The following is a 21,649-nucleotide window of genomic DNA, read 5'->3' on the forward strand; positions in this document are numbered from 1 at the left end:
TGATTTAAAAAAAACAAAAAAAAACGGATCTGTCAGTATCTTTGCAAGTGTGCATGAATAAATTCCATGTCACAAAGTACACAAAAAAAAAACAGGACACCTTTAAGAGTATTGGCAGTGTAAACAGGTGATATTAGCAGCAATCCATAAAATGAGCTCACCTGTAACTTATGCCAGCACCTCTCTGTATTTTTCTTTTTATCATTTATGTGCACACAGCATATATATATATATATATATATATACATACATACATACACACATATATATATATATATATATATATATATACATACACATATACATACACACACACACACACACACATATATATATTACTGCTGGTTGTGAAGGACAAGTGCTCCCCCTATTGAGGGGTGCCAATTCTAGTCTACATCACAAGGGACAGAAATAGTATGTTAGGTCATGTACCTTCTATCGCTATAAAGAAGGTCCTGAGCTATACACAGAGCTGAGAACATAAGGCTATTTTTCCACACACTAGACTTTTCGTTATTGTGTCTTCTTTGAGCCAGCATCTTAGTCCAGGCAAGAGACGCTGACCCAGAAATGCTAGATCTGTTTTATGGTCAAAAGCTTACATTATAAACAAAAATTAATATATGGCCTTGTAACTGTAATTTCTAATGTGTACCTGTTCTCTCATCTGAGCTGGTACCCCAGGCCTCATGGCTATGTTCATACTAGAGACATTATTCATGGGATTCATTATAGGTTGCCGGTTCTGAAAAACAAAAACAAAGTGTTGGGTGTCTAGAATTTATGTTATAAAATCAGTTTGGTAATGTATTCATTAAGAGTTTAAATTGAGGAATGCAAATATATGTATTATAAAGTAAAACACATAAAACCACTGATAAATAAAAGTTCCAGGAATTAAAAAGCCAAAAAGAAGAAGAAGAAGAAAAAAAAAAGACCATAAAAATGATAAAGATTATCGAGTACTAACTGAATTTTGGAATTTCCTGTAACAGGCATTCATAAATCAAAGCTAGAATGTCTGTCATGTTTTTACTGTCTGAAGAGGATGAAAGGTTAGAGCCTCAATCATATTTTGTGCTGTGTGACCCTATTCTGGTGGTCCCAGTTCCCCCGATTCCTTGTCCTGTGTCACAGGGGTGTCACTGAGACCCTGTGAGCTGCAATCTTCCCAATGGTGTAACACACAACAAATGCTTGAAAGGTAATCCTTCCCCACTATTTAAAAATAATCTACAATGCCTGCTTTATTATCTGAAATCAAAAGTATATGAAACATTTAAAATAGAGTGAAATGAACGAGCGCAAATGAAGATGTTTGCTTGAAAAGAGTATATAAAATGTTATAAAGCCGCTAGCATGAAAGGTATACCTCAGCACCTCTGTAATAAATAAAAATCAAAACAATGCAGCGCTGAAATTAAAATTATGAAAATACCCATATACAGTGTATATTCATCAAACTTATCAGTTCATGGTAAAAATATATAAAAAGTCCAATAATCAAAAAAGGCTCTAAATTGTAGAATTCACAAAGTAGTGGCAGACTCCTGGCTGTTCCGTGAGGCAATAGTACAATGATGCACTTACCAGAAGTACATACAAACTGAGCGTTGTATGTAAATATTCCACATGGACATCAGGATCTTGTCATCAGAATGGCGTCATCTAGGGCTGCAGCAGACTCCCAGGGATGGTGTCACTCACTCATGGGGGTCATCACAGGCTCACCAGAAAGGTCCAACGCCGTGCAGATTCCATAGACTCCTCCACCTTGGGTGGCTCAGAATAAAACGAGCCAGGGAGGCAAAATAATGCTAATAGTGTGATACTGTTTATTGAAAATCCAAAGTAAAATAGCAAACTGTAAAACACTCACATGTGATACAGCAGAGAAGGCTATACAAACATTGCCTCACAAATGAATAATCCAGATGGGGTATAGCGTCAAATAGAGGGATTCCCTCTAAGGGGAATCCCTCTATTTGACGCTATACCCCATCTGGATTATTCATTTGTGAGGCAATGTTTGTATAGCCTTCTCTGCTGTATCACATGTGAGTGTTTTACAGTTTGCTATTTTACTTTGGATTTTCAATAAACAGTATCACACTATTAGCATTATTTTGCCTCCCTGGCTCGTTTTATTCTGAGCCACCCAAGGTGGAGGAGTCTATGGAATCTGCACGGCGTTGGACCTTTCTGGTGAGCCTGTGATGACCCCCATGAGTGAGTGACACCATCCCTGGGAGTCTGCTGCAGCCCTAGATGACGCCATTCTGATGACCAGATCCTGATGTCCATGTGGAATATTTACATACAACGCTCAGTTTGTATGTACTTCTGGTAAGTGCATCATTGTACTATTGCCTCACGGAACAGCCAGGAGTCTGCCACTACTTTGTGAATTCTACAATTTAGAGCCTTTTTTGATTATTGGACTTTTTATATATTTTTACCATGAACTGATAAGTTTGATGAATATACACTGTATATGGGTATTTTCATAATTTTAATTTCAGCGCTGCATTGTTTTGATTTTTATATGAAACATTTACTTTGGTCCTTGTCTAAAGAAAGCTGAAAAACCCTGAACTGCCAGAGTGGGTCTCAATCGGCAGCATTGTATTGGTGTGAAAAGGTTCCCCCACCCCCTCTGCTATACACAACTTCTAAGACTACGGTTTGATGAGTTAATTGCCCCTTTAAAGCACATAACATGACATCTTTTTAGGAGGAGATGGGAAGGGATAAGCTCTAGTAGTTACATACATGATTTTTTTATCATGAATAATAGTAAAATACTGTACATAAAAGGTAAAAAGATGTTTTTCTGTGTGAAATATAGGAGGTCAATGTTATAGTCTTATCTAGTCAGCAGATGGCGCTCTAGGATCCTATGATTGCTCACCCCACTAAAATGCACACAGAATTTCTTTGAGCAGTGCAAAAACTTCAATCCACTATCAGAGAGCTTTGTACAAACTTTCATAGAGACAACCAAGTCTAAAAGTGAGTTGGTTCAACTAGCTAACACATATTGATTTTTAAAAACTTTTTATGCATTAAATGTTTATGGGTAAAATAAAGATTGTAAACATACAGTGAAAAAAAAATTATTGTAAAAAAAAAATAGTTGAAGAGACAGAATGAAAAAGAAAACAAACACGTAAATTTAGATGCCAAATTGTGCCACGCTCCATTGTTACCAATATGTTGCAAATCATAAATACATATATACGTGCCCAAATAACAATTTGTGCAATATTTATCTGAATCCATGATAAAAACACAAAAAGATCCATATATATATATATATATATATATATATATATATATATATATATATATAAAACAAACAGAAATGTCCATATATAATTCTTCAGATGTTTTGTGTTCACTTGAAATATATAAAAACGCAGTGCTTCTTAATTCACCTTTTATGTGAATATACTTTTAAATATGTGTACCTTCACCGGTTGTGCTCTCACCTCAAATATATGACCAAACCGTTAAGTGAGGTCGTATAAAGCCGGTGTCTCTTTAATTGGACCAAATGCAGATGGGATGGTGTCCTGCTGAATGGGATCCCTTTCACTCAATTGGCTCTCCTTCCACGGTGGATATGTTAAAAGAGTAACCAGCTCATAGTGCTTTATCCTTAAACAACCATTTATTGATAGAAAGTAATACACTCACATGATCTCTGTACAGAAAACGCTTTGTGCAAAAATATTTTCTCCTGAGTTTTGGCAGTGGTGAAATCCTATGTATAACCAGCTGGTGTCAGCATGGAACTATCAAGCGTCATGACATCAAATGAGAGGGGCTTTGACTTTTGACATTGAAATGAATATACAATTTTAAATTTTGACCACAGATACTCCTAATTGAACTGTGAACAATGCACATATATGGCTTTGTGGTCACTGCAATTTGAACTGCAGTTTGACGTATGGCAACAATCTATGGGGTCACACTGCAGCCGTGATTCAAACACTTGGCTTGCAGTTACAGCCTAGTCCCCCCAAAGCAAAGCTGACACTGGGCAGTTAAAAAAACAGGGCTAAGGAGGCATCAGAATGCCTTCCAACTGCTGATATACCACTATCTAAAAGCAATCCACCTCAGATTGCTTTTCAGAATGTAGTAAGCATTACCACCTGTCTAAAAGAGCCCTTACTGTCCTTTGATATTTTCACTTGCAACAGGAACATATATACTTCTACATACATATATACACACACAGGTAGCAGCAATACTCTCTTCAGTGTAACAATGGAGTCTGAAATATATTTGCTGCGTTTGCAGGTGAAAATATTATCAAAGAACATTAACACAATTGAAAAGATTTTTGCCGGCCCTTCGATTCATCTATGGAATATAAACAGACTTAAATTCTAACTTTGCCAGGCTAGAATACTGAAATATTCAAAATAAGACTACCAGCAGCTTGAAGTCATAAATGAATGCGCTTGTCACAGTTTCTTACTGACGAGTGAAAGTATGTCATATAGTGAGGATGTTATCACAGTAGTATACCTGCTGTGCCTGGAGCCGATGCTGTAGCTGGAGCCTTAACTGGTTTGGCTGGTTCTGCACCATTCCAGTGGGCCTCATCGTAGGCCGTGTCTGCATGCGCAGCATGCCATAGGTTGGACGCTGGCCCATAGGGTGGAAATTTGGATCAGGCATCTGAGCATAGCTGTTCTGAGGAATCTGCCCTTGAGCTGCATACGCATGGTTAAAGAGAGGTGCTTTTTGATCCATCATCAGGTTTGAATCTTGACTAAGAAATGAATCTGGATCAACGGCCTGACTCTGAGAAAAGAATAAACATTTTCATAACTTAGAGGACCATGTATGGAAAAAAAAAATAACTGTCACCATATAATAAAAATAATAATAATATAGATTAACACATCAATGTAAAGAGAACTGTAAAAAAAAAAAATAAAAAAAAATAAAAAAAATGGTATAATATAAAAATCTGTGTGTGATTCATGGAATTAGACAGGAATTACGCTTATTAAATGAGGTCTGAGCAAAGTCAAAAAGTGGAAGCTCCAGAACACACTGCACACATGAATGTACATCACATGAGCCCCATACAGTGACACAAGCGCCTTTGCTATGTATTTAAACCTAAGTAAGGTAAATCCATCATGACAGAAATACGGGAAATTTTTTTTCAAGGTTTGGGACAGTCATCCTATTTCTAGTTTCACCTCTTTGCAAGCCATAGACCCAGAACAATAAGCACATCAAAAAACTGTGTATAGACGCTGTTACAGCTATGTTTGTTAGACGTGACTCACAGCAATCCAGCTGTACTATTCCACCATCTCTGGTCACCTGTCTGCCCAGACTTACTGAAAAAACTGTTGCACTTGTGTCTTCTGTCCTGGCTACCACCATTGAGATATATGCGAATGAGGGGGTTCTGTGGCATTTTATTCATGCCCTCACTGGGAAGCTACTGTACAAGCAAACACCCCAATTGTCCAGGAACTTTCCCAAGATTTTGCCATAATCCAAGAGTCCTTTGGATCAGGGCTGTGTTCCACAGCCAAGTGCTGGAGTGCTTGTCCCAGCAGCCAGCTGCAGCTCTATGCAGACTATGGTGGAGTGATCTCCTAGCCAATTCAGTCTCTATAGTCCTGAGAGTAGCAGGAGAAGAAAGCAGCAATATGGGACATAGAAATTTAAGGAACGTTGTCCACGGACAGCAATGTCTCCCTCCCCGTGCTGAGAACTACTGTTCCTCTGCAACCCCGACCCACCCCCACTGGCACTATTACTCCTTCCCATCCCACGCTGGGCATTACTGTCTCTCCCTCCCCCACTGGCCACTGTAGTTTTCCCCAACCTCCCCCAGGCACTGGTTTCCCTCACCCCTTGCTGGGAACTGTTGTCACCCACCCCTCTCTGGGAACTATTGTTTCCCCACTTAAAACTGCTGTTCTTTTTCAACTCCTGCTGGGCACTACAGTTCCACCCCACTCCCATTTTGCACTACTGCTCCTTCCCACCCTACTCTGGGCATTAATACTTCCGCCTTCCCTGCTGGGCACTGTTGTTTCCCCCATCCTTTGTTGGTAACAGTTGTCCCCCACTGCTTCCTGGGCACGACTGTTTCACCACTGAGAGCTAATGTCCCCCTCCCCTATTTCCTCCCCAAAACTGTTGTCAGCAACCATAATCCCTCATCATCCTGGGTGTGTTTAAGGCCATGCACCCACACGGACGTCACATTGGGAGCAGCGAATGTGTCCCAACTGACAGCTAAGACACTGTCTGCACAGGGATGCATGAACACCGGTGCATCCCCAAGAATAGACAGCTGTCACATGGAGCACAGAATCATTCGCCCCATGTGAACAAGACCTTACTGCTCACTGAATAGGTCTGAAATTTGCAACTGTAGTTGTAATTTTATTTCTTTAAAGCTTACCTCATTTTTCATGTGTGTTGCGGTTTCGTTTTTTTGAACAACTGAGAAATGTTTAAGACAAGTTGCGCAATTCAATGGCAGATTACAAATTAAACATACCTGACTGACTAGCTCGGGAATGCCAAGCGCTCTGTCAATCTCCTCCAAGCCATCAAAATTTCTCAGTGCCATGTACAGCTGATCCAGAAGATTTCCCTCTTCTGTTGGAGATTCAGATGAAGGAGGCTGACAAAGCAACTCTTCAGGTGAACCAAACTGTTGTCTGGAAAATAACATTTTATAACAGACTGTTAATATTAAAAACAAACAAGATACATAGAAAGGACTATCAAACTTTGTTCACTCCTTACTCTGGTCATGATTTAAGCAGGCTATACTTGCATATAGTTTTTTTCAGTCAACCAGTGGGTTGAACGAAAAAAAAAAAACTCACAGAGCCTCGCATCCACACAAGTGATCTGGATGCAGGGATCTCCCTAGCTACATTATATTCTGAGAGCAGGGACCCCCCCTACCTGTCAAAATATACTGATCAGTGCTGCAGCCACTGACTGCACACGCTACTCGAATGCTGGTTTTCCAGTAGGACTGTTCAACAGAAGCTGGTCTCTGGAACAGCTTTTGCTGAACAGACAGAGGTACACATGTACCAAACGGGACGAATTTCCGTACATGAATACACAGCTGTAGGGCAAGAACTTACCACTCTATGGCAGAAGCAAATTAAGATCCTTTACCTGCTCTGATTGCTGAAAGATGTTTGATCTATAGGCAAAATACTGTCAGGCCAGGGTGCTGTTTGGTTGGGAGGTGCCTGTTGCTGGGTATATGGAGCTCCAGTCATGTTCATATCCAGCTCTGAAGCTCCTAAAAAGTAAACGTGGACATTACACAGCTTCCAAACAAGAAAAGAACACTACACAGTAAATTTTAATGAGACAGCCCATATTAATTATGGTCAATAAGCTATATAGACCAGAGCAGGAAGACAATATTTGTATTGCCAAAAGCAGTAGCAGCCTACACATCCCCATGCAGACAGTATTTATAATGGACTAGACCATGTAAGGCCACACTAAATACTGAACAAGTGTCAATATAATGGTACATAAGAAGCTATAAGCATTGGCTAGAAAGCCACAGATTCTCCAGCTCTGCTATGAATTGGAAACACCCATTTGGTTTGCTTGGGCTGTCATAAGCATACTATGTAGAAAACAAATTTAAATAATTAATGTTTATTAAACCACAAAAATCACACAGCCTAATCCAACGTACCCATATTCATAACATTTGATTGTATCATAGGCCTTGGACACGTCTGATTGTTGGGTCTCATAGGCATATTGGAGGTGGGGCTGCGAATCATGCCCTGCATTGGCCGGCTCATAGCATTACTTGTGGTTGGACAGGTTGCCCTGACTCCTGAGGCCGGTGATCCCCACTCTGTTTGTAAAGATGGTCTTGGAGCATTAACACCCATCATTCCTAAAAGACAGCAATTTTTTAAAATCTCATAAAATCGGTTGTCAACAGGGCAAGTGCAAGAAAAAACAGAAATAACATACATTGAACATAGCAGAAGACAAGGGTTCCTGAACACTTTGGGGATGAACAGCCAACAATCTATGAATCATATGAATTATAGCATATCTCAATACTAACAATGGAGTCCAAAACTAATCATTGAGAAACCAACTTTTAAGTTTCTGGGAAACAGTGAATAACCAGAAAAATAAAAATTACTATATACCAAAATATATTTTCAAAAAAGTTGCCATGGACACTTAGCAAAGCACATCCATCATACTGAATATACTCCTGCCCTCATGAGGATTGTTTGGGTTGAGCTGGACTATGGGTATTAATGTAGTTGTCGGTTTTTTAGCTGGGGAACGTCCCAAGATTATGTTTTGTAACTTTTTCAATTTATAAAACAATAAAATAAAAAACAACTAAAAAATAAAGTTAAAGCACGTCCATATGCAGCTGTTGTATTGCATATGCCAGAAATACCTTCAAGTTTCAGATATTTTGCATTAGGCATTGTGTGGTCTCCTGACCCACTGTTCTACAGAACTGGATCACGCCCCTATGTGGTTTATACATCTCAGTGTCATTGTATTTCCCCCCTCCCCAATGACAGCGTATACACATGCTGAGCTCTTCCATCACTCCATTATTACCCCAGTTTTGGAGTGCAGCACAAACACAACAAAAACAACAAAACATAACGCAACTGAGATCACAAGGTAAACCCAGAATTCGCTGAACAATGATAAAAATTATTAATTGAGATCAATAACCCATAAAATTGAGGCTAACATGATAAAAATTATTAATTTAGATCAATAGCCCATAAAATTGAGGATAATCAATATCAAATTCTAAACGTCTATATTCAAAATCTATAAGAATGAGTTGAGGGACTGCATAAATGGTTGCTTCACCAAAAGACAGTGAGATCTCTGTAATACAAAAAAGAAGACAGAGGCACAACCTAAGAGCAGCAATTGATTGTATAAAAGACAAATGGCAACTTGACAGAGCTGAGAAGCAAGCCCTTACCAGCATGTCACCCTGCCTGGGATTTTTCTGTTTAACCGGCACAGTGTACTGTTCTCCATGTAATTTGCCAATTGACTTTTATACAATAAAATACTATTATTGCTGCACTAAGTTGGCACCCCCTGTCTTCCTTTGTTTGTATTACCAGCACAACTGTGGTAATTCCTTACAGACGTAACAAAGCTTTCCTGCAGTGAGCACAGAAATAAGTTCACAGCTAACTGGCTTTTGAGCATATGACAATGTTAATATGTAGCAAGATAGTAAGGAAGGAAGAGTGGATTCTCTTCCAAACTCCCCTAAAGGGCATTTTGCTCCATGGTATGAAGATCTGTTCCCCTGTTGACAAGGTTAATTTTGATTATTCCCTTCTACAGTCCTAAAACTTATCAGTGCTACTCTACAGACTAACAAGCCTCAAACCTAGAGCATCGAGTATTTGAAGAATTGGCATTAGAAGACTTGATATGTATCCATTTCAAAGTTTACCACTAACCAGGTGAAATGAAACCTACCAGGACTACTACTGCCTACACCTCCCTGCCCTCCCAGCATGCCTTGGCTGTTTATCATCCCAGAGGGCTGCATGGTAGAGAATGGGCTGGTATTCCTCATTGGCTGGAAGGATCCTGCAGTGGTCTGGTTCTGTAAATTGATGTCTAGTGGTACATTCTGGTTTGGTAATATTCTCCCAAGCGGTAGCTGTGCTGCACGAGGGTTACTGAACACTGCAGAAACGAAAATAGAAAAAAGGTTAAAATATCATGGTCTGCACAGTAAGTAGTCATGTAACAAATGACAGAACATTAGTACCAAGGGCATTAAACTGCAAAATTATCCCTGAGGTGTATGCTGTGCTGGGGCCTCCGTTTTTGTAAGCTGCTTTTATAAGAGCACAATAACACACAGCTTCCAGTGAAAATGTAGTAATCTGTGGAGCCAAAAAGAAATTAAAGCAGAACTATATTCTCTGCAATGTCTCGGAGCTCCCCGCTGGCTGCTGACTTCTTCAGCCCACTGGCTTCCGGGTATCTATCCCCAGCCAATTCCACTGGCTGGGCTGCAATTATGTCATTTTATTTATTTATTTAATTTTAGGTAAAGTTTCTAAATTGGTCTAATCTCAGCTCTACTCTTTCAACCTTTCCTCATTAGCCTCTGCCAATGATGGAAACCTAAATGGATTGTGGGATGGTGGCTAATAGTAGAGCATCCTAAATGTAATCTTCCATACAGCATGTGCCCAGCACAAGGGGTCTTCCTGGGTATACACAAGATCATCTGGAAAACACCACATGTGCAGTGTGGTGCCTGCTCTCCATATGTTACAGAAAATTTAAGCTGTCATGGTAAGTTCTCCTTTACATGTAAGTATGAGAAGCCGGAGGACCCCATAAATTTGCATTAGGGCTCCATCATTTATATTTATGCTCTCCTTTGCTCAGTAAGAGTGCCAAGTTGACTTGACGTATTCCTCACCTAAGTCACAGCAGAATGTCCCTGTCTGCAGCCACAAACCACTCAGCAGGCAAAAGCAGCCACTATGTGTTTGAGAATCATGTGAATCAACACCTGATGTCCTTACATTGATACAGATCACAGCCAGTAGCAATGAAGGTTAAAAGATGGTTGAACAGAGTCTTGTACTCACTGACCTATGACCCATGTAAAATGTCTTTTTCCACATCTGTTGAATGATCTATGCAGCATTAGACAGCACAACACTGGCAATCCATATGAAGAATGTAGGTATCTGAATACGCTGACCATAAAAAGGTTAATTGCAGAGCAATAACACTTACTTCTGAAAGTTATGAGTCCTTGTGACCACACAGAGAAGTCTTCCAATGAGTTGGGAAAACCTCTGTAGTTCTTTAGGCAGTGCAATGAGTGTGTGCCATATGCACATACTAGAGTACAGTAAAGGCTGCAGTAATTCCTAGTGGCACACTAATCAAGAAAGACAAACAGACTTCTTCCTTGGCCACCCTTACACATCAACAAACGAAGTGCAATTACACAGCTTGTGCAAAGCCAGCAGTTTCCCAGCTGCCATCCAGTTCTCTGGGTATGCAGCAGAGGGCACTGCTTGTTTATACTGAAGAATGCCTTTAAAGCAAAACAGAAAACAAGCTTTTGATTGTTGCAGAGATGATCAGGAAAAGGAAATCCTACATGAAAGTCTCTGACTTACGGGTCTGCTGCATCCGGAGGGCTCTCTGCCGCTGTACTCCAGGAGGTAGAGCTGTGACATTATCACCAGCGATCTGCATCAGGTCATTGATGATAGCTTGTTTATCAACAGAGTTAGCATCAGGTCGAGTGTCCGGATAAGTCAGCTGGTTCATCTGGCTGTTCTGCAAGTCATCCAGAATCTCGTCCAGGTTGTCCAAGTCAGAACTGCCGGACAAAAGCTGAAAGGACAAAGAGAATAAGAAATATTATTTGTAAAAATGTCTCACACATAACAGACCTTACAGGTTGCTGGGGTAGAACTATGATGTATTTACACTTCAGGAAGCCGAATAATTCTATATAACAATGCATTCATATAATTTGTGTAGTACTGGCATTTAAATCAACATACACAATCATTTAAAGAAACAGTTCCTTTAAAAGTGCTATTTGAGGTTTAGGTGGATGTTGCCAAGATAAATCGCACTTTGTGACTTCTTTCACCCGTAGGAAGTTTAATGCTGAAAGACATCTTGGCTTCAAATGCAGGTCTGCTGCTGGGCAAACATATAACATAGGCATTTCACCTGCATTTTGGGATATTCCACAAATTTTAGGATGCTTTCACACCTATGAAAGCTGCCACACTGTGATTAGATGCAAGAAGCCGAAGCATATAATTCCACAATAATCTGCAGGAGGTAGCCGCATTAAAAACAATGGGAGCCTTTCTCCAGAAGATAATCATGGGAACCCCCCCCCCCCCCATCTAATCGCAATCCGGGTGCAATTGCAGGTGTGAATACACCCTAATATGTGCAGCAGGAGAATAAAGCTGGCCATACGGGGCTCGAATTTTAGATGTTTCCTTCTGGATTGGCTGAAATTTGAGCCATGCGTGGCCCTTTTAGGACCACCTGGCTTGACAAACTTCAATTGAAAAAGCAAAAGAGCTGGGTGGAAAATTGTTGGCCAAACAGTGACTGCATCCAATCAGAAGCAGTCACTATACAGATATTTAGATGACTGTGGGTGCTGAGGCTTTCAGTATAAAATATCCGGCAGTGGAAATTCTCCATCCATGCTGTTTAGCGTGGATGAAGGAATATATTAGATATATTAGGATTGTTTAAGCCTGCTGACTGAAAAGGAGAAATCTTTGCATGTACGTAAAAAGAAAAAAAAAAAAAAACAAAAGTTAACATCTATGAACAGTCTTGGTCAGACTGGCCCTTTAATGTATACCAGTCAAGAGGTACATCAAATTTTAAAAATTAAGATTGAAAAATCAATGGTAATCATGGAAAAACTATAATAAACCCCAGCCTTCAATTAGCACAACTCTAGCTCTGGTGCTTGTTACTGTCCATTTTCTGCAAGTTGGCGTTTTTATACTTCTGAGATATATGGAGGATGTTGTTGTTTTACTATATTACTAGTAAAATGCAGCAGTAGCAGTCTTGTGTCATGTTTGCAATTCATGATAATAGAAGGCTTGGGGTTAAACTGATGGCATTTGTTACACAACAGAATAAAATGCACATTTTCAGAACACGCTCGGTTTGCCAGGTATAATGATGAAACATAACTTGTTTCAAAAGTTTCTCTTTCCGATTTGTTAGCGAATAAGTGGCATTGAAATATTATGGTTGATATTCTAACAAGATGCAGTTGTCAGTCTAATAAATCTTTTATAATTGTAAGATTGGTGAGAATTACAATTTTGATCATCTTGGTTGATAGATAGAAGTTAGGAGAGCTTAACTGGACTTGTTCTTTAATGTTAAAGACATTTCTCTGCTCACCCAAGTAGCTTCTTCACTTCTGCTCAGATAACTTGTAAACTACCTCCAACATTACAGAGCAGGTCTATAGCTATACTATGACCTGGATACATGAAGAGACATGGAAACAGATCCCCCAGAACAGAACAAAACTACATCTGTGTCTGTTCTGAATTTTCCTCCATCTTGTGATATGAGGAGGACCTCAATAGACTTGGATGTGAATGAATGTAAACATCTGTTTACATCTGCACTCGATCTAGATCCGTATAAAAAATTAACAAGGTGGAACGCCCATCTGAAATTATATCTACTAGTATCCAAACAGATCCTGGATGAACAGAATTCTACTTTCTGTAAACACAGCTAGAGCCTAACTGCACCTGAATGCAGATAAATACTGAGATTGAATGGCACCATTGAAAAATTACTACATTCATTTATAAGCATTTTGAAATGTCCTCTAAGTGCTTATAAGGTTCAGGCTCAACACCGCCAGTGTGAATGAAGCCTAAGAAGCTATGCCAGAAAAAAAAGGCACACAGAGGACAGAAGGACTAGTCTCCAGTATTTTGGGGGGTCTCTCTGCAGCTGATCCTTTCCGATCACTGATTTACCATGCCTTGTTCTGTACTAGGAGGATAATTTACCAAAGGATTGGCAAATGATTCACTTTATGTGAAAAGCAAATCCCGGTTTACTTATTTCATCTACACATGACTGGACAAACTGAACAGAACAGAGTGGAAGTTAATAGTCACCATTCTTTGTACAAACATTTCAACAGCTTTAGTAAATCAGCTTCAGTGTCTGTGTGAAGGCAGCCATCTTAGTAGAGGCAGGGTTTTGCATTCTCATGTCAAAATCTCCAGTAATATATATATATATATATATATATATATATATATATATATATATATATATATATATATAAAAGACGAGTGTCAAACCAAACCAAAATAACAAACATACATATTAACCTAGATGGCTGTAGCATTGGTCCAAAGCTACAGTTGTCCCCTGCTGGCTCTACATGAAGAACTGAGCAATCAAAGACTGCTGATCGGTCAGTTCTTGGGTCTGCTCTGAGCACATCGGACTATCAGTGTCTAGCTCAATGCTCTGCTCTTCCAGTGTTCACTGGAGTGCCAGGCTGTGGAGGTTGAGGGATCGGCAGGCTAAGGTTCTCAGCACTGTGCTGAGAGGCTGAGCCAGCTGCCGATCAGGCATCTAGGTGGATCCAGACATTGTCGGTATTCCTGTAAAGCCTGGACCAGCTCTGTGACATCCGCTGTTGGCTAAATATGGGTCACAGGAGCGCAGAACTAAGTACACTCCTGCGACCCAAAGGAGATATATGGCCAAAAGGCTTTGACCATACTTCTCCTTTAAGATGAGGATGTAGAAAAAGTTATGAGTCGCACTCCATCTTAAATTCTATTTAATTCCATGAAAGTCAAAGTGAATGCATACATTCTGTCTACAGCAAACATGCCACACTTCCAGATGTGTTTAGCCCCTAATGGCTTGCTCACAGGGATTACAGTAGGTAAGGTGAGGTTGTAGTCACAGGAGTTTCTAGGCGCACTCATATCAGTAAGTGCACTGCTATTTTTCAGTAGGAACCCCAGACAAAATAGTAATTTTTTCAGGATATTGCAGCACACTGAACACCTTAAGATGTTCCCTATAATATATAGTAAATATTCACTTTTTCAGTTCAGTTCCACTTTGAAAACTAGCTGTTCAATATTTAGAGAAAAAGTGCTCAGGTATAAATGTCACTGTCTACCTATAGAATGTTATTGGTCCCAGCAAACAGTCGGTCTCCATTAGCTCCCTATATCCATAACCAGCTGATTTAACGCTCATTTCACATTTATAAGACACTGACCTATACACAATGTCAGCTTGAAATCAATCTCTGGGTGGTGTGCATGCATTAATAGGTATATATTCAAGTAGGTTTTTTTAAACATTTTTTTTTTCAAATTACACATACAATGGGTTATTTGACTGGTGCCCTGCTTTAATGCTAAAGGATGTAACATATAACATAATAAACGTGGCACATTGTTAACCTTCAATGCGACAGCCACACGGAGATGAAGAATGGATGGAAGCAGAGATCTCTCTCCTAGCTGTAATGTGCCAGGGAGATGGCACCTATCTGAAGCACTGACGTCAGCAAGTCACACACACAGCTTCTCATGAGAACACGGCATATGATGAGGAGGAGAGAATATTGAGATGTGCAGCATCTAGGTCATCCAGGGACAGGTACCCAACTACAAGACACACAGAGGCGACAAAGATTGCAATGAATGTGCCCTAGATCCCATAATAAGAGAAGAGGGGAATTGACCAGCAATTCAACAGCCGTATTGATGAAGAGGCAGCATGAATAACTCCGACTCACTTAAACACCTAGCATCACATTTCCATTCATAAATCTAATCCTGACACAGCCTCGGAGGCCTGGCGCACTACTGCGGTGGTAGAGGAAGTGTTAACAGTGGCAATCTGCCTCCTCTGTGTAAGCTTTTCTTGGCTCTGCCCTTGGATAAACAGTGAACCTGCTAAACAGCAAGTCGTCTTTTTAAAATACAACCAGCTGTAATCTGGACCGCCCAGTCCAAGTAACGTCTCTCAATTAAACAGACTCACAAAGCCCGGAATTACTGGATAAAATGCAACAGAAACAGCCAAGTGGTCCAGATGGCATTGCAGCCCCCATATCACCCAAACATTATTTTTGTCACATAAGGAGAAATCATCATTACAGCTTAATCATACAAAACATCTTAAAATAACTGCAATGCTCACAGCTAGAGGAGAGAAACAACACAGAATGACTGCAAGGAGAATGGTAACACTGCATTATCTACACCTAAAACAGGGATGACAGCAATTTCATTTACACAAGATCACACAGAAAACAGCCACCAACACACTGAATTTCAAATGTTTAACATTTTCAGTCAAATTACATTGGTCACTCTTTCAGGTCTGATCTATTGCTCAGTGTATATAGCATATAGCCATTTAACAATCAAAGTTTTATAGCTGTGTGTGTGTAAATATATATATATATACATACATATACACACACACACACACATATATACACACACACACACACACACACACATATATATACACACACACACATATATACACACACACACACACACACACACACACACACACACACACACACACACACACATATATATATACAGTCAGGTCCATAAATATTGGGACATCGACACAATTCTAACATTTTTGGCTCTATACACCACCACAATGGATTTGAAATGAAACGAACAAGATGTGCTTTAACTGCAGACTGTCAGCTTTAATTTGAGGGTATTTACATCCAAATCAGGTGAACGGTGTAGGAATTACAACAGTTTGCATATGTGCCTCCCACTTATTAAGGGACCAAAAGTAATGGGACAATTGGCTTCTCAGCCGTTCCATGGCCTGGTGTGTGTTATTCCCTCATTATCCCAATTACAATGAGCAGATAAAAAGGTCCAGAGTTCATTTCACGTGTGCTATTTGCATTTGGAATCTGTTGCTGTCAACTCTCAAGATGAGATCCAAAGAGCCTGCCATGATTAGGCTGAAAAAAACAAAACAAACTCATCAGAGAGATAGCAAATACATTAGGCGTGGCCAAAACAACTGTTTGGAACATTCTTAAAAAGAAGAAACGCACCGGTGAGCTCAGCAACACCAAAAGACCCGGAAGACCACGGAAAACAACTGTGGTGGATGACCGAAGAATTCTTTCCCTGGTGAAGAAAACACCCTTCACAACAGTTGGCCAGATCAAGAACACTCTCCAGGAGGTAGGTGTATGTGTGTCAAAGTCAACAATCAACAGAAGACTTCACCAGAGTGAATACAGAAGGTTCACCACAAGATGTAAACCATTGGTGAGCCTCAAAAACAGGAAGGCCAGATTAGAGTTTGCCAAACGACATCTAAAAAAGCCTTCAAAGTTCTGGAACAACATCCTATGGACAGATGAGACCAAGATCAACTTTTACCAGAGTGATGGGAAGAGAAGAGTATGGAGAAGGAAAGGAACTGCTCATGATCCTAAGCATACCACCTCATCAGTGAAGCATGGTGGTGGTAGTGTCATGGCGTGGGCATGTATGGCTGCCAATGAAACTGGTTCACTTGTATTTACTGATGATGTGACTGCTGACAAAAGCAGCAGGATGAATTCTGAAGTGTTTCGGGCAATATTATCTGCTCATATTCAGCCAAATGCTTCAGAACTCATTAGACGCCGTTTCACAGTGCAGATGGACAATGACCCAAAGCAGACTGCAAAAGCAACCAAAGAGTTTTTTAAGGGAAAGAAGTGGAATGTTATGCAATGGCCAAGTCAATCACCTGACCTGAATCCGATTGAGCATGCATTTCACTTGCTGAATACAAAACTGAAGGGAAAATGCCCCAAGAATAAGCAGGAACTGAAGACAGTTGCAGTAGGGGCCTGGCAGAGCATCACCAGGGATGAAACCCAGCGTCTGGTGATGCCTATGCGTTCCAGACTTCAGGCTGTAATTGACTGCAAAGGATTTGCAACCAAGTATTAAAAAGTGAAAGTTTGATTAATGATTATTATTCTGTCCCATTACTTTTGGTTTCTTAATAAGTGAGAGGCACATATGCAAACTGTTGTAATTCCTACACCGTTCACCTGATTTGGATGTAAATACCCTCAAATTAAAGCTGACAGTCTGCAGTTAAAGCACATCTTGTTCGTTTCATTTCAAATCCATTGTGGTGATGTATAGAGCCAAAAATGTTAGAATTGTGTCGATGTCCCAATATTTATGGACCTGACTGTATATATACACACACACACATATATATATATATATATATACACACACACACACACACACACATTTTTAAAGCAGTACTCCAGACTGGAAATAAGGAAATAAACCCCTACGCTGCAAGGGTTAAATGCTTGTTAAGACTAGGGAGTACAGGAATAAGAGGCCTGGCTCTAGAAGGCAACTGGGTCCACTGCTGCTGCCTCTTTAATGCGTTCTCAACTGTGGCTGCATTCTCTCCTTCTCCACATATGATACAGGGTGATGCTGAGGGACCGACCACAGAGCAAAGTGCCAGGGAGAAATGGGCAGTGCTGAAGCTGGCCAGAACGGGGAGTATGGCTAGTCTACACATCCCTGTTAAAAATGTCAGGTTTCTGTAATGAGAAAACTATCGACAAAGATAAATAATTTCAGAACTTTTTCCACCTTTAATACAACCTATAAACTGTACAACTCAGTTGAACACTGAAATCTTTTAGGTGGAGGGAAGTAAAAATAAAAAACTAAAATAATATGGTTGCATAAGTGTACACACCCTTACACTGTTGAAGCACCTTTTGATTTGATTACAGCACTGTTTTTTTGGGTATGAGTCTATCAGCATGGCACATCTTGACTTGGCAATATTTGCCCACTCTTCCTTGCAAAAACACTCCAAATCTGTCAGATTGCGAGGGCATCTCCTGTGCACAGCCCTCTTCAGATCACCCCACAGATTTTCAATCGGATTCAGGTCTGGGCTCTGGCTGGGTCATTCCAAAACTTTCATCTTCTTTTGGTGAAGCCATTCCTTTGTTGATTTGGATGTATGCTTTGGTTCGTTGTCATGCTGAAAGATGAAGTTCCTTTTCATGTTCAGCTTTCCAGCAGAAGCCTGAAGGTTTTGTGCCAATATTGACTGGTATTTGGAACTGTTCATAATTCCCTCTACCTTGACTAAGGCCCCAGTTCCAGCTGAAGAAAAACAGCCCCAAAGCATGATGCTGCCACCACCATGCTTCACTGTTGGTATGGTATTCTTTTGGTGATGTGCAGTGCTGTTTTTGCACCAAACATATCTTTTGGAATTATTGCCAAAACGTTCAACCTTGGTTTCATCAGACCAGAACACATTTTCCCACATGCTTTTGGGAGACTTAAGATTTGTTTTTGGAAAATTTAGCCAGGCTTGGATGTTTTTCTTCATAAGAAAAGGTTCCCATCTCGCCACTCTACCCCATAGCCCAGACATATGAAGAATACAGGAGATTGTTTTCACATGTACCACACAGCCAGTACTTGCCAGATATTCCTGCAGCTTTTTTAATGCTGCTGTAGGCCTCTTGGCAGACTCCCAGTTTCTTCTCGTCTTTTCATAAATTTTGGAGGGACGTCCAGTTCTTGGTAATGTCACTACTGCGCCATATCCTCTCCACTTGATGATGACTGTGTTCCATGGTATATCTAGTGCCTGGGAAATTCTTTTTTACCCTTCCTCTGATCCCTTTTAACAATGAGATCTCTCTGATTCTTTGGAATCTCTCTGTGGACCATGGCTTGTGCTGTAAGATGTGACTAAGAAAATGTCTGGAAAGACCTACTAGAACAGCTGAACTTTATTTGGGGTTAATCAGAGGCACTTTAAAATTATGGCAGGTGTGTACTGACTCCTATTTAACATGATTTTGAATGTGATTGCTTAATTCTGAACACATCTACATCCCCAGTTATAAGAGGGTGTGCACACATGCTGATAGACTCATACACAAAAAAGACTGAGTGCTGTAATAAAATCAAAAAGGTGCTTCAACAAAGTATTAGTTTAAGGGTGTGCACACTTATGCAAGCACATTATTTTAGTTTTTTATGTTTACTTCCCTCCCCTAAAAGATTGTAGTTTGCTTTTCAATTGAGTTGTACAGTATATAGGTCACATTAAAGGTGGAAAAAAGTTCTGAAATGATTTATCTTTGTCTAATTTTTTTACATCACCGAAACCTGACATATTAACAGGGGTGTGTAGACTTTTCATATCCATTGTATACATATATATACACACACACATTTTATTGTTATATAGAATTTATGTAGTGTGTGTCCCCCCCCATACATACATTTTTTTTATTTCAGGGCTGGACAAAATGACACAAGGGGGGTATAACGTATCAACTGCAGAAGAGCTGTGAGCACATTTGATTCTATCATCCCTAAACCAGAGGGCTGTATAGGAGCCTGCAGGTTTTTACTGAACAGATCAGTTATATTTACAGCAAATCCTATATAAAATCAATCTATGTGGTAGTTTGTAAGTAGGAGCCAATTCACTAAGATTATAGCATGGACCATTTGCTCCTAAATCATCATTAACTGGTCTGTGTTACGAATGATTTTCTTTAAGGTGTCTATTGAGAAGAGCAGAGAACAAGCCATTCCAGGTGAACAAAAATCAAATAAAGATTTGTGATAAAAGCTTTTCATTTGAACATATAAATTACTCATCTATACAATAACAAACACTTCAAACAATTCATACAAAACAAAATAATGTAAAATGGTATGTATACACAAAAAAGAAAAAATGCCCACTAGTATTAAAAAACTGGACTTGGGCTTTTAAAGGAACCCATGAGGGCAGAATCATGGAAGTTGGCATTACATATTTGTTATTAAAAAGTGGAAGGTGCAGAACAGTTTATCCAACACAAGAACCATTGTGTGAGCTACTGACTTGGAACTAGCATACAGCCATTTAAAGAAACATTGTCACCTTGCCTAGTCAGGGTAAAGTGACAGCATCTGTGATAAGGTCTCTTACCCCATACCCCAGCCGGCACCAAGATACTTGCTGTTAGCTGATGCTGGAAGCTAGGGGAAACACTCCTTCTGTCTTGCGACAGTCCTCAGATCTAGTGATTGGCTGCTAGAATCGAGTACTGTTACACAGGAGGAGGTCACATGCTGCCTTATACCCAGAAGCACCATATAGGCAGTGGAGGAAGTGACAGCGTTGGACTGATGAGATGAGCATCAGAGGGTCAGGGGATGACCTTTCCACAGAGATGGTCACTTTACCCTAAATGGGTAAAGTGACAGTGTGTCTCTTTAAAGCAGTAGTTTAGATATGGATGTGCCATTGCCTGGCCAATCCCAGTGGAAGCTGTAAATTGTTGTAGTAGGCACCACTACTACAATGATCACCACTAGCTTCCAAGTCCTGGGCTGAGCGGCTGCAATGCTACAAAGCATTCTCTGGCACCACTGCCTTGCCTCTGCAAAACACACTGCCCCACCTCGTTCAAGAAGAGAATGCTTTGTATCAATTATGAAAAGGTTCCCGTACCAAGCAAGTGACCTTGGCATAGGACCAGTAAGGTAGAGATACCTGCAGTAGCAGGGCCTTCTACAGTGGTTTCCAGTTTCCACAGGTATGGCTGGCACATGCATACTTATACTGGACCAAGCTGGACCTACAAATGTCAGCTTTAAAGTCTAACAAAAGACATTTTATTTCTCTTTAACTTTGGATAGAGTAGAGAGGGATTAGAACACCCGTCTTGTTTTTATTGCTATCTGTGCCTCTGTTAGGAGGATTCACCCGCTTTATTTATCCTGTTTACCAATACCACTGAAAGTGAAAAAAAAAAATATATATATATATATTGGGGTTGACATAAAAACACTAATATAGGGGAAATCTTCCAATTGAGACACTAGTTCGGTTGACAGACCGAGATGCCAGCACTTTGGAGGGATTTCTTCTCACTTCCTGTTTGGGCTATGGGACAGGAAGTGAAGGGAAATCTCTCCAACGGGACACAGAA

The 21,649-nt window shown here is 40.1% G+C and overlaps 1 protein-coding gene across 2 annotated transcripts in view; it reads right to left on the bottom strand.

Annotated features, from left to right (window-relative positions):
* NCOA2 (nuclear receptor coactivator 2) overlaps positions 1–21,649 on the bottom strand; it is a 132,080-nt gene that overhangs the window by 32,106 nt on the left and 78,325 nt on the right. For both annotated transcript variants that reach the window (XM_089654288.1, XM_089654287.1), the window contains exons 10-16: positions 11,217–11,436; positions 9,538–9,750; positions 7,733–7,942; positions 7,192–7,321; positions 6,554–6,716; positions 4,543–4,821; positions 656–745 (exon numbers count right to left, since the gene is read on the bottom strand). In XM_089654288.1, coding sequence (XP_089510414.1) covers positions 656–745; positions 4,543–4,821; positions 6,554–6,716; positions 7,192–7,321; positions 7,733–7,942; positions 9,538–9,750; positions 11,217–11,436 — 1,305 coding nt within the window. The remainder of the gene's footprint in view (positions 1–655; positions 746–4,542; positions 4,822–6,553; positions 6,717–7,191; positions 7,322–7,732; positions 7,943–9,537; positions 9,751–11,216; positions 11,437–21,649) is intronic.

This window comes from Staurois parvus, unplaced genomic scaffold (genome assembly GCF_062004578.1).
Source record: "Staurois parvus isolate SC_StPar_1 unplaced genomic scaffold, SC_StPar_1.0 ptg000748l, whole genome shotgun sequence".
In the NCBI taxonomy this organism is placed as follows: domain Eukaryota; kingdom Metazoa; phylum Chordata; class Amphibia; order Anura; family Ranidae; genus Staurois; species Staurois parvus.